Source organism: Spermophilus citellus (genome assembly GCF_964194105.1).
Source record: "Spermophilus citellus genome assembly, chromosome: 8".
Taxonomy (NCBI): domain Eukaryota; kingdom Metazoa; phylum Chordata; class Mammalia; order Rodentia; family Sciuridae; genus Spermophilus; species Spermophilus citellus.
Genome location: NC_138189.1, coordinates 128,919,889 through 128,932,982, shown reverse-complemented (window position 1 = coordinate 128,932,982; position 13,094 = coordinate 128,919,889). Strand labels below are relative to the sequence as shown.

At 49.5% G+C, this 13,094-nt stretch overlaps 1 protein-coding gene across 4 annotated transcripts in view; it reads right to left on the bottom strand.

The window, feature by feature from the left end:
• The window catches only part of GATB (glutamyl-tRNA amidotransferase subunit B), an 85,662-nt gene that overhangs the window by 3,462 nt on the left and 69,106 nt on the right, over positions 1–13,094 (bottom strand). The window contains exons 12-14 of one of the 4 annotated variants that reach the window (XR_014023361.1): positions 5,284–5,418; positions 3,812–3,941; positions 1,277–1,341 (exon numbers count right to left, since the gene is read on the bottom strand). Coding sequence is in view for 3 of the 4 variants with exons in the window: in XM_081304765.1 (XP_081160891.1) it covers positions 3,813–3,941; positions 5,284–5,418 (264 nt within the window). In the remaining variant the exon portion in view is untranslated. Of the gene's footprint in view, positions 1–906; positions 1,342–1,950; positions 3,489–3,811; positions 3,942–5,283; positions 5,419–13,094 lie in introns of those variants that run through there. The other 3 variants (XM_081304766.1, XM_081304767.1, XM_081304765.1) reach the window with 3 other exon arrangements.

Genomic DNA, 13,094 nt, shown 5'->3' with positions numbered 1-13,094 from the left:
CCTGCCATTTTTATGAAACACTTTATTGCAGGACAGCTATTATTGCACGTGCTACTTAGAGTCACTGGCCCAGGCCAGTGTGACATATGGGTTGCTGTGAATCTTAGCCAGCTCTGAGGTCCTATCTTTTCCTGAAGCAGTGGTCCTCTGGTACCTTAAGTCACATCAGCTTTGAGTCATTAAGAAGCCACCCTGGTCTCTTGCTTCAGCCTTCAGCCCGTAAATCACACGTGCTAATTCCCCATCAAATAACAGCTTAAACAATATGTCCAACCAGTTTAGGCTTCACCCTTAAGTCAAATCAGTGAGGGACATTTTAAGAGAATGGAGTTGACATTCTTTATTATTATTATTCTTTTTGAATGACCATCATAAACCTAATGCTTTAGAAAAAGCTCTTGTAACACAAAGAATGGTTTTTGAGATAATTTTGCTTCAGTAAATCCTCTCTGCGTTCAGGCATTTATTAGGTCACTACTTGTTTTGGAGCACAGATTATCCTGGCAGCTCATTAACTGGATAAACAGGGCTTTAGCACGAGATTTTCAAAGAGGTTCCTTAGGGAAAAGAAGAACCAGGACAAGGTGGGGGGAAGCCTTCAGATCTTTAGCCTTTGCTCTCAGAACCCTCCGACTGATGACTTTAGACAGGCTGACCTTTCCTAGCCTAGGGGTCGCTGTGAGTTGCGTTCTTGCCTTATGAGATGGGGTAAACCTAACCGTCACCCACACCAGTCACAAGACCAGCACCAGGATTCCGTCAGATGAGTTCAATATGCATTTTAGGCATCTTTGGGGGAGCTCAGATTTACTGTATCACTTCAGAACCTGACAGAGGTGATGGAAGGTTGTGTGAGTCTATGCACCTGACATTTTATTGGAATAAGTAAGGCCCTCCTGTAATAGGACTCTTGTCCTGCAGATGTTTTTAAGGAGGGACTATGGTGTCAGTGGTCTTCCTTAAAATTTTGCCCAGCCATTCGACTAAGGGAGATAGTTTCATTCAGATGCCTCCCAACCCATTGACCCTCCCAATCCAGGGTCAGCTCTGCTGACAATCCACAAATGCATTCCCTAAAACCTGCAGGAGCAGCCCAGCAGCCACCCCTGTGCTGCCGTTGGTAACGGGGAGATACGATGCCTTCCACATACAGTGGGCATTTTTTCTCCCTGAGCCACTGTGTGGAGTCCTTGAAATGATGCAGCTGAATTCAGTCGAAATGAAAAATACAACATAAGTGTGGGTCATGGCCATGGTATGTATTGAGTTAACTAACCTGCTGCTGAAGAGGAAGGTATTCACTCTCAGAAATTTCATGGCTTTCTTCCAGATTAGCAATAACTATTTAAAAGAAAAGAAAAAAAAAGTGGATGGAGGGGGTTCGGCTAAAACGTCCTTACCTAGGTGTAACGATCTCAATTTTTTCCATTTACACCCTGAGAGGAACAGAAGTCAGTTTGGACGCGTGAGCTCAGATAGATACAAAAAGCTGCCTTCTAGACCCAGAATTGAAAATTCTAGGCGTTGGCGGCCTCTTTTACAAAGGGGCCTGACAAAGTTTCCCAAGTTTGATGAACTTTTACTGAACACTCCCTGTGCTAGGTGGCGTGCTGAGTGCCGGGGTAACATGCCCCTTCCCACCAGGACCAACCAGCCGGCGCCAGGAAGCATCAGAACACATGGCTGGGGCCTGACCAGGCAGACCTGGTTCAGGCTGTCCTGAGGGAGAGCCAGTTTTCCAACACATTCTCCTCCCAGAGCCTCAGCATTAGACACCCCACCTACAGGTGTGTGGATTCCAGTGACAGATGGCAATGGCTTCAGCTACCATGCCAGCTCATACATTTTAATGAGATTTCCCCTAAATGGTACAAACAGAACCAGTCTAAATTCACACTCAGGCAAGAATGTAAAATTGCATCTCACTGAGGCCCGCGTAGGAGCAGAGCCGCATTTCTTAGGGTGTTATGTAAACACCTCTTTCGAGTAGCTTGGGTTCCAATCAGAGCTGTGCTTTGATTCCACCCCCACCCCCACCCGCTGATGTCAACCAAGTCTGGTTTTCAAAAGCTGACAGTCCGTTGTCAGAGCTGGGCGGAAATTGGCCTTGTGAAGTCCCACGTCCTAACTGTGGCCCTTTCCCCTGGAGTCACCCGTCCACAGGCAGTTTTCCCTTGATGTCATAGTTTTGGTGTCCTGACTTGGCAGTGCCCCTATTTAAATAAGTCCATGATTTGAAGTGGTCTGGAAAGATCCTTCAGTGCTTTCTGTAAGGTTTGGTCACCAAGAAGTCAGAATTTTTGGTAAAAATGCAGCTTATGAAATAAAATGAGCATCACTAGTTCTTATAAAATAAAGGTCTTGCTGGATGAAGACCCCAGAGCAGCCATGTCTGTGTGGAACTGGGGACCTGCGGAGTGAGAGGTTGGTGAGAATTACTTCAGTATTGCAACAGAGTGTGGGTAGATGGCTACCTGGGTGAGGTTCATATTCTTATTGTTCTAAGCCACTAATTTCTTAAAAAATATATATTTTTTAAAAAACGTCACCTCCTTTTCACTTGTCTAAAAGCACACAACTGCTGTCCTCCCTTTGCCGTTCTGGCTGGGCAGGGCATTGCTCACTGCTCCGTCAGTCCCAAACCCTGTCCACAGGCCAGGAACTGTCGTGGCTCAGGTGGCGATGCGCGGGGGCGGGGGGTCTAACCTTTCTGCCCTTCCCCAGCAGCCCCTGGAATGACATTCCCCCAGTAACTTTTGGTTCTTAGTAGGACAGGGAATTCATTTTAAAATCAGGGCCTCCAAAGGTTCTGTCCCTGTGCTCATGTCACATTCAAGTACTTTCCAAACAGCATTTGCAAGACTGGTCTTTTAGGAAGCACGGATCCAAGCTACCAGGCATGTAAGGAACAAGGGGCGTCCAGGCAACAGAACAGCCTTCCCGTCTCAAGCAATGGGGCGGGGGAGGGGGTGCACACAGCCTTCGTCACTGGACTATCAGCTACACCTCAATTACTGTTCAAGGTCAAGATTTTGATTTATTAGTTTATAATCTTATTCTTTCCAAGCAAAACAAATCAATGTTATTTACAGCTTTTCTCTTTTTTGGTCAGAGGTTGGGGGACGGTTGTCAACTACACATCTTTGAAGTGTAAGTTAATTTTTATCTGATATTTCAATATATATTTTATTCATTAAATTTATTTGAAAACTTCTGGGTTTTTTTTTTCCCATTATTTGATTCTCAGACCTTTGCCGTGGGGATCCCCAGGGAGGTGAATGTGCAATGTTACTTTGCTCAGTGAACATGGAATTGCTATGTCCTTCCTCCTGTCTCGCGAATTCCCTAATCAAATGTATTTCACGGCACTGATTTGTTGTTTTCGTCTTCATTAACCTGTTTTTAGGTCTACATACACCACATCCAAATTGCAGTCTCTCTTGGACACTGTTAATCCCCGGCTTCTGCAATGCTGGGCTCCAGGACAGCTGTTGAGGGACAGCGAGGTGAGGTTCGGGGAGAAGGGCCTGGCGCAGCAGCACGCCTTTTATTCTGCTCCACTCCCTGCCCAGCAGAGCATGTTATTGCCACGCGAGGCTGCAGCCCCCTCGCACTGCTGGGGCCTGTGGGCAGTGGGTGTGTCCGGGGCTACTGCTCTGCCGGAGGCACCAGGCGTGTGACTCCAAGCCTGCCATCTCCAAGGCGTGGCCCAGCCAGGGACTGAGATCCCAGCTCCTACCACACGTGGACCGCAGCTTTCACAGGCTGTCCGGCCACGCTGTCCTCCTCCGGCAGAGGGACCCCAACACACCTCACGACCACAGCCTCTTCTCCAGGATGTCCTTTATCAGGGCTGGGTCTGCTCGGCTTAGGGTGGCTTTCCGGACCAAGCCGATCAGTTTATTGATCGCCCTGGGGTTTCCCTTCTTCACGTCCATCACCTTTAAAAACAGAAAAGAGGAGTCAATGCTTAAGTCAGCTGCAAGTTAAACACAGTTTCTCTGTCCCCTCCCTATGACATGAGGAAGGAGTGGAACCCTCGTGAGGGTGACAGTGCATGTGAAAAGTATGTGATGGGTCATGAATGACCTCCGAGAGCCCGAGAAGCTGGCCCACAGGAACCAGGACACTCCTCTGGGTCACCACAACGACACAATGATGGGGTCTGCCATGGATCACCGAGTCCAGGGTGAGGGTAGTGACAGTCGCCAGTTGCTGGGACTTGAGACTCTTCCTTCCCCACTTCCTGCCAACAAGATTCTCTTAACAAAAAACAAATCTAAAAAGTGGCACCTCCTGCCAGGCATTTGAGTGAGGGGCATACGCTGGGGACCGGTGAGGGGGAGATGAAGGCAGGAGGTGCTAAATTCCTATCAAATAGCCACCAAGTGCCAGGGCCACCCACTCTGACCTCCCACTCTGCAGCGTCCATCCAGCAACAGCAAGTGTGCGCGTCTGCACTCGAGTGCCGCAGGACGAGTCTGAAACTAAGTGTGTCCTTATCAGTCACTGCAGAGAAGGCAGGGAGATGGAGATTGCGGGACCCGGTACAGGCTCATTTTCCTTATCAAGAGCTCTTTACAGAGCTGTTAGTGTCCCCAGCAAGCTGACGGGAGGGTGGGTATTATTCTGAAAGAGATGCTAGCAATTTTTCCCCCACTGGAAGCTCTCTCTAGCTGTCGCGAGCTGGGCGGGGGCTGCACTCTTGCACAAAATGGCTTGGTTTCCAGCCACGCTCCTGTCAAAGGATGTTCTCCGTAATTTTCACATAATTTTCTCTTCTGCTTTTCTTCCTACTTCTTAAAGGCACAAAGCCAAAGTGTTTCCCTAGCTCTTCCCTCCTGCAGCCCTGCCTGCTGGCTAATCCCTGAGAGGGCCTCCTTGGGAACCAGAGCTGGGCACACGGGCCGTGGGGGAGAGCGGCACGTGTCACCCACGCTCAACCTGGAGGCTGAACTTGGAGAGCTTGATACTCCTTCAAAACACACTCCGCCTACAGTCAGCGCCATGGTGGAGTTCTCTTACAGGAAATGGAGGTTGTGTTGTGCCAACATTCACCTCATTTCATCTCTTCTGACCTTAGCTAAAGGGCTGACACACACAGTTAGGGACTTACTGATGCAAGGGGCCACCCTCACGAGGAGCCGCCTCTGGGCTGCAGCAGGAAGCCGCGGGAAGGTGTCTGGCCTTGACCTGGTTGGCCCTGTGCTGGCCAGCAGGGCAGCCCCCACTCCAGCCTCGTGCGAACACCCTCTCCCTCCCTCCCTCCCCCACGACAGTCACCACTTGAGGATGCTCCTCCATGGTGGCGAGGCACAGCTGTTCCAGGGCCTCTGGATCCTGCAGCAGTTCAAGCTTCTGCTCGGACACGATCTGCGCGGCTGTCTTCCCCTGGCCCCTCCACAGCTCCTGGAACACCTGCGGTGGAGGACAGTCAGAAGCCAGGCTCAGCCTTCTCCACCTCCACTTGCCACTGTGGTGACCCATGGAGCCAGGGCAGGGAGAGGTGGGTTCAGTTAACACCCAGCTGCGTGGGCCTGGCCCGGGGAAGGGCCCTCCCCCAGCCCCCTAGCCGGGAGCAGGCTGGCTGCCACTCTGGATGAGGTAACTGCCCAGAGTTCTCCCCAGGCAGAAGCACTCTGTTGGTGAGGGGACGAGAGGACTCTGGGGCCGGCCAGGCGCTCACTGTGCCAGGGGAGATATGTCCTCCTCTCCCACAGGAGGGCCGTGGAGACACAGGCCTCCTGCTGACCAGTCAGAGGGTCAGTGATGGATCTGCCTGTGTCCAGTGAATTAGTGACGTGCAGGGGAGGATGGGGCCGTGCGTGGGCTGCAGGAGCAGCTGCAGTGAAGTCCACAAACTCGGCCCAAGGGAGCCGGGACTTTAGGAGGGGGCAGGTAAGAGCCCCACGCCGAAGACAGCAAATGGAAAATGACTGAAAATGCACATCCAGTCCCCAGTGGTCCCCAGCTGCCACATTCAACCCTCATAGGTAGAGCTGGCCACCGACACCCAGCCTGGTTGCTCCAGAAAACCTGCTCCTGGATGTCCAACACTCAGAGGAGAGACCGGGACCTCAGACCTGGCCACACAGCACCACCTGCAAGATGGCAGCCTCCCCTGGTGAGGAGGAGACGCCCAGTAGGCAAGGCGACTGCTCCTCACGCCAGGGATGGAGTCCGCAGGGCACTCCCGGGTCTGTCCCTGCGTACACCACTGGAGACCCCAAAGCAGCCCCTTAGAGAGCCGAACCTTGTCTGGACCTAGTGCTGCCGGGACCTGGGAGCTCAGGTGCTGACTGGATTTGCTGAGGCCACAAAAACCACCAGAGTGGTGACGTCTCGGGGACCGCTTCTGATCTAAGCGTACAGATGGAAAAGCAGGACACAGCAGGACAAGTACGCTTACATTCTGTGGCGCTGGGGATGAACCCAGGCCTCCCACATGCTGGGGACGGCCACGTCCCCAGGCCTTTTCCAACAGTTTTATTTTGAGATGGGGGCTACGTTGCCCGGGCTGTTCTCAAACTCGCGATCTTCCTGCCTCAGTCTCCTAAGTAGCTGGGGTTACACGTGTGTGCCTTGGCACCTGGAGAGGACAGGTGACTTTAAATGCAGAGGCTGGCAGCTCCCTGAGGTGTGGGGGTTCACAGCGACGCTCTGGACTGTCCAGTCAGCAGCCTCCAGGGGCACGGGCAGCCTGGTGGCAAAGTGTACTTCACTCCCAGAGTTAGACACGCCAGTTCACTGACCTCACAAGTTAGTGAAGTACCACCCCAGCCCAGACCCCGGGGTGACACAGCAGGCTCCAACTGTCCAATCCTGTCCTGGAGCCAGCGGGGAAGGAGTCACCAAGGGGGCTGGTCCCGCCTTGGCCTGGTCTGCTCCCCTGGGCCTCCTGTGGCTGCAGAGCCTCCTGCTGCAGCGTGAATCCCAGGCCTCTTTGGGGTTCAATCCCACCCTGGGAAGCGCTGGCCAAGTCAACCGTTTCTGGCCAGGAGCACAGCTCTCAGGCCAGCTGCCACCCACCCAAGACAAACACGCAAGGAACTGCTAGCGCCATGCTGGTCCTCTGTGCTAATAAATGGCCATCAAAATGTGGCAATGCAAGCTGGGAGGTGTCCAAACACACACACACACACACACACACACACACACACACACGCCAGCTTGACAGATGGGGTAGGACTCAGCCCTTGGGCCCCTGGGGACCGAATTCACACACTTTTCTTAACTGTCACCTGATTATTTCTCCAGCTAAAGCTATTTTAAAAGTGTCCTGAAGGAAAGTGCCAGGGCCCCCACTGTCCTGGGCTCCCAAGGTCAGGGTGAGCAGGAAAGGCCAGCTCAATGGGGAGGCAGGGAGGGCAGGCGGGGCTCCCCTCCCTGATCAAGGGCAGATACCGTGAGTGAGAAGTCATTCTAGGAAGGCACAAATACCAACCCACGCCCCTAAGAAGGCAGGGCACTGTGACAAGTGCAAAGACTTGAATTACAAAGTGAGAAAGGCACCGTCATCGTGAACACAGCTTTGGTGCATGACATGTCACGCTCTACATGAAGAGACTTTTGGTGATTTCTCTCTAACGCAGACCCCAAGTACACAGAGGAAGCTGCTCATGGTATAGTGTGTTTATGGGATTTCCACCTCTGTGGACCCCAGGCTCGTGAACTGCAGTCAGTGGGTCACATGCATCTGTTTCCAGGTGTGCAAAAGGAGACGCACACACACGTGGCATGGTCTCCCCGAGCTGGACCTCACCCAAGGCCTCAGAGTCACGAGCAGCGGCACATCCTGGGATGCTATCCGTAGGTGAGCTGACCCTGCCCTTAGACAAGGAGACAGGGACTGCCACCTGCCACTTTAATACGCAGACCTAGATCTGGTGAGAGGAGCGCGGCTGGTTCTGTGTGCGGTTACCAGGAGGCTGCGCACACAACACATAATCTTTGGGTTTCTATTTCTGTTTCTGAAAAATAGGACAACTTCACGGCAGTGACCTCTAGCTGCCCTGGCCCCAGGATGCCAGGTGAGGCTGGAAACCTCAGAAGCCCCGTCGGAACACCTGGGAGGAGGGTGCGCTGACATGTATAGGGGACAGAAATAATTGGCCATGATGTTGGCAAGGGACAGGCAGAGAGAGACAGATTAAAAACAAATTAGAACACAGAGCAGGAGGTCCTCTGGGATTCAGAATGTCTCCGGACAGGATAATTCTTTCCACACATCTGTCACCCCAGGAGTTTGTCACAGTCAACACTCGTCCTCACCCCTTGGTCACCCAGTCACGACTGGAACCTCTCCCAGTTTCATCAGAGGCAACACCAGTCACGGAGAGAACCAGAGGCCTTTTGTTCTGGCTCACAGGTTCCTAAAACCCCCCACACACTTGGATTCTTTGGTTAAATTCTGAAAAATTAATTACAACACCTTTACTTTTTTAAAAAGTAACACTATAAAATGCGACACAAAAAGATATTCCAGGTCATTAGAGAAACGCAATCAAATACAGAGTGTGGGACCACCTCCCGTCCACCAGGACGGCCATAATAAAAAAAGATGGACGATAACATGACTAGAGCTGGTGAGAATGTGGAGGAACCAGAACCTCCCGCACCCCAGGTGGGAACGTAAGATGGCACAGCCATTTTGGCAAATGATTTCGCAGTTCTTCCAAAAAGTGAAGCAATTACCATATGACCCAGAAATTTCATTTCTACATGTATATACATACCCAAGAATATGGAAAACATGTTCAAACAAAAATATGTACATGAATGTTCAAAACTACATTATTCATAAGAGCCCCAAAGTAGAAACAACTTGGATGTCCATCAACTGAAGAATACTTAGACAAAAGGAGGCTTATTTGTACAATGGAATATTGTTTAGCCATAAAAAGGAATGGAGGATAGACACATGCCACAACATGGATGAACTCTGAATACCTTATGTTCAGTGGAAGAGCCAGATACACAAGCCTACCTATTCTGTGAGTCCATTCATATTAAATACAAAGCACAGGCACATCAGGGGAGCCAGATCAGTTTCAGGGGGAAGGGCTAATGCAGTGACGAGCACAGGTTTTCTTTTATGGGAGATGGAAATGTTCTGGAAAGGACAGTGTGATGGTGGCGTTGCTCTGTGAATACACTAAACAAACACCATGAGATTTTTCAAGATGGCTGTGTGTACTGTGGGAGAACAGTGGAAACCAGCAGGAGAAAAACAGAGAAGCTTGTCGACTCGAAGACCTGGGATGGCAGCACAGTAAGAAACAGACGTCCCAGCACAAGCGGGGCTGGCTCCACAGCTGGGAGCGAGGACCTCCCCTCTGCAGGGGGACAGTGGGAGTCCCAGAGGGCTGGACCCGCAGGGTGCTAGCAATCCCAGCTCCCAGGAAGTCCCCCCACCAAGGCTCGCAGCCTGCAGATTACACTGGGACCAGAACTGAAGGCCTCGCCTGGCAGTCCCGCACAGGCACCGGACACTAACAGGGCGGGGAAAGAGGTCTGTGGTTCCAGCTGTCGTCCAGCTGCAGTGGTGCAGCCCCCAAGGAGGTCTGGAGAGCAAGTCTGCCTGGTGCCAGCTGTGCCCACTCTTGCTTGCTCCAGCGGGGATTTTCACTGGAAGAACTAGAAGGTGAAAAGCCCTGGTCGTCGTCCAGCCCTTGGGTGCTCACAGCCAAGGAGGCCCAAGATCCCTGGCCAGCACCTACAGCTGGAAGAGCTGGGAGAAGAGCCCTTCCCACCACTCATTCCCAGGTGTGTACTGCAAGAGGGAGTTTGAGGTCCTGCTTCTGGGCAGGCATGCCCTCGGGAGCAGCAGAGAGGAACATCACGGCTCCTGCACCCACCACGCTGGCCCAGTTCCCATCGCTGCAGTTTGTCTGATCACCCACTGCCATCAGGACTGGGTGTGAGCAAAAAAAGGTGGGGTGGGGCTGCCACACTTTCTGCCACCACTTCTCCCCATGAAGCACCTGGACCCATGCTAAAGCCCAGTCAGAGGGCAAGAGCTTCAGACTTGCACTATTATGGGGCGAGCCAACATCAACAGTGTCTGAAGACCCATCAACCCACAGGGGCCATGGCCCACTGCGGGAGTTCCACACGGGGAGCATGCCTCACACTCTGCCATCCACACCAAACCTGCCTGAACTTCTGGAGTATCCCTACTTTTTGTGTCTTCAGACGTGGTGGGTCTCCCTGCTGACATGATAAGCCCTGTGCCCACAGCCACAGAAGCACGTTACAGTGCCCACCCAAACCAACCTGCAAAACAGCAACAACCAAAGACAAATGTTAGGAGGAAGCTGCTAACCAAGAAGGCCACCCCATAAAAGTGGTCAAGATATCTGATTCACCAAAGGCACAAATCACAGCGATGAGCACAAAAATATATGAAAGAAATGGCAATATGAGATCTCCAAAAGATCATAACTCGATAGAGAGATATTCCTAAAAAATCAAAATGGATGAAATGCCTAATAAAGAATTCAAAAGAAAGATTTTTAAAAAGCCAATAAGATGTAAGAGAATACAGATTTAGTTAAATGAAATGAGGAAGACAATACAGAACATAAATCAGAAACTCAGGGAAAAAAAAAGAAGATGATGATGATTTTGAAAGAGAACCAAACACATCTTGGAAATGAAGAGTTCAATAAGTCATATAAAAACTCCAGTCCAAAAGCCTCAACTACAGACAAGACCAAGTGGAAGAAAGAAAATCTAAACCCGGAAGACAGGCTTTGGAAATATCACATTCAGAAAAAAAGGAAAAAAAAACAAAGAATGAAAAGCACATTCAAAATCTTTAGGATACCATTAAATAAACATCTACATCACCAAAATATCCAAAGGTAAGGAAATAAAGATTAAGGGAGTACAAAACCTAATCAATGAAATCACAGTAGAAATCTCCCTGATCTTGAGAAAGACATGGATATCAGGTGTAGGAGGCTTACAAAATTGAATCCCATATAATAAATCCCAAATATTCATGAATAGAAAAAATCCTGACCATGAACATATGATAGTCAAACCATCAAAAGTGCAGGACAGGGCTGGGGATATGCTCAAGCAGTAGCGGGCTCGCCTGGCATGCGTGCGGCCCGGGTTCGATCCTCAGCACCACATATAAACAAAGATGTTGTGTCCGCCAAAAACTAAAAAATAAATATTAAAAAATATTCTAAAAAAAGAAAGTGCAGGACAAAGAAAGAATTTTAAAATCTGCAAGTGAAAAGTGTTGATTCATATTTGAGGGCAGCCCCATTACACATGATCTCCCAGCAGAAACCATAGAAGCCAAGAGGGAATAAATGAAGTATTCCAATCCTGTAAGAACACAATTATATCCAGAAAGGCTATCCTTCAAAAATGAGGGGGAGGTGGGGGAAGAAGACCTTCCAAAATAAGTAAAAGCTGAGAGAATTCATAACCATCAGGCCAACCTTATAAAAGATGCTTATAGGAGTCGCACATCCAGAAGTGAAAGATAACTACTAGAATAAAAAAGGAGAATGTAAAAGTCCCCCTAGAAGAGTGGACACATAAAAGAGAAATAGAAAAGAATCCAACATTATCAATACAGTCAAACATCAAACCACAAAGATCAATGAGAAGAAAAAAAGAATATTTAAAACGAGAGGAAAACAAACGAAATGACAGACAAGTCTGTTCGTTCCAATAATAACTTTGAAGGCAAATGGATTAAGTTCTCTAAAAGATATAGACTGGCTGAAGGCATTTAGAAAAACAAGACCAACAATGTGCTGCATGCACGAACCTCACAAGTAAAGATACACAGACTGAAAGTGAAAGGATACAAAATGATATTCCAATGATATGGCTTATCAATGAGGTTTCCCCAAAAGTTCATGGTTTATGGAGTTTAACCTCATCAGTGGATTAATGCAGCTCTCTGGGTTAACTGGATGGCAACTGTAGGCAGGTAAGGTATGGCTGGAGGAGTAGGTCACTGGGGCATGCCTTTGGAGTTTATATTTCGTCCCTGGTGAATGGAGCTCTCTCTGCTTCCTGGTGCCGTGTCTTGAGTTGTTTTCCTCCACCACACTCTTCTGCCATGATATTCTGCCTCACCTTGGCCCAGAGTTGACCATGGAATGAGCCTCAAAAAAAGTGAGAGGCTACTACAATGGAAATTATAAAACAGTGATGAAAGAAACTGAAGATATTAAAAGATGAAAAGACCCATGTTCATGGACTGGAAGAACTAATATTGTTAAAATGTTCACATTCCCACGTGGCACTTCCCATCAAAATACCTGGCACTCTTCATAGAACAAATGTGTTAGCTTCGTTACTGGGACAAAATAATGGAGAAAAAAAGAGGAAGAAAGATTTATCTTGGCTCCTGTTTTAGGGTTTCAGTCCACAGTTGGTTCAGTCCAGTGGTTGGGGGCCTGTGGTGCGTCAGAACATCATGGTGAGGAGTGTGTGTTGGAGCAGAGCTGCTCACTTCATGGTGCGGGGAAGTAAAGAGAGCGAAAGGAAAGGGCTGGGAGTCCCAATATCCCTTTCAAGGGCTTGTCCCCACTGACTGGATTCCCTTTCACTAGCTCCCCCTTACTCCCACCTCCTAAAGGTTCTAACACCTCTCAATAGTGCCATCAGCTGGGGACCAACACATAAGCCACTGGGGGGACATTTAAGATCCAAACCATAAAAATTAGAAAAACCAATCGAAGAAATTGTATGAAAGCACAAAAGACCTTGAGTAGTCAAAGCCATCTTAGGAAAAAGAAAAAAGTTGGAAGAAGCGCAGTACCTGACTTCAAGACGTACTCCAGAGCCACAGTAACCAAAACGAAAGTATGAGATTGGCATAAAAGCAGACCCACAGAGCAATGTCCAGAACAGAGATGCCACAGTAGACCCACCCATCCAGAGCCACTGAAGCTCACCAAAGGCACCACCGACATACTGGAGAGAGGACAGCCTCTTGAACAAGTGGATATTCACATGAAACCTGAACCTGCTCTCTTACCCTGTGCACAAATCAACTTGAAATGGGTAAGGATCTAAGTGGAAGACTAGAAACTATGGAACTACTAGAAGAAAACATA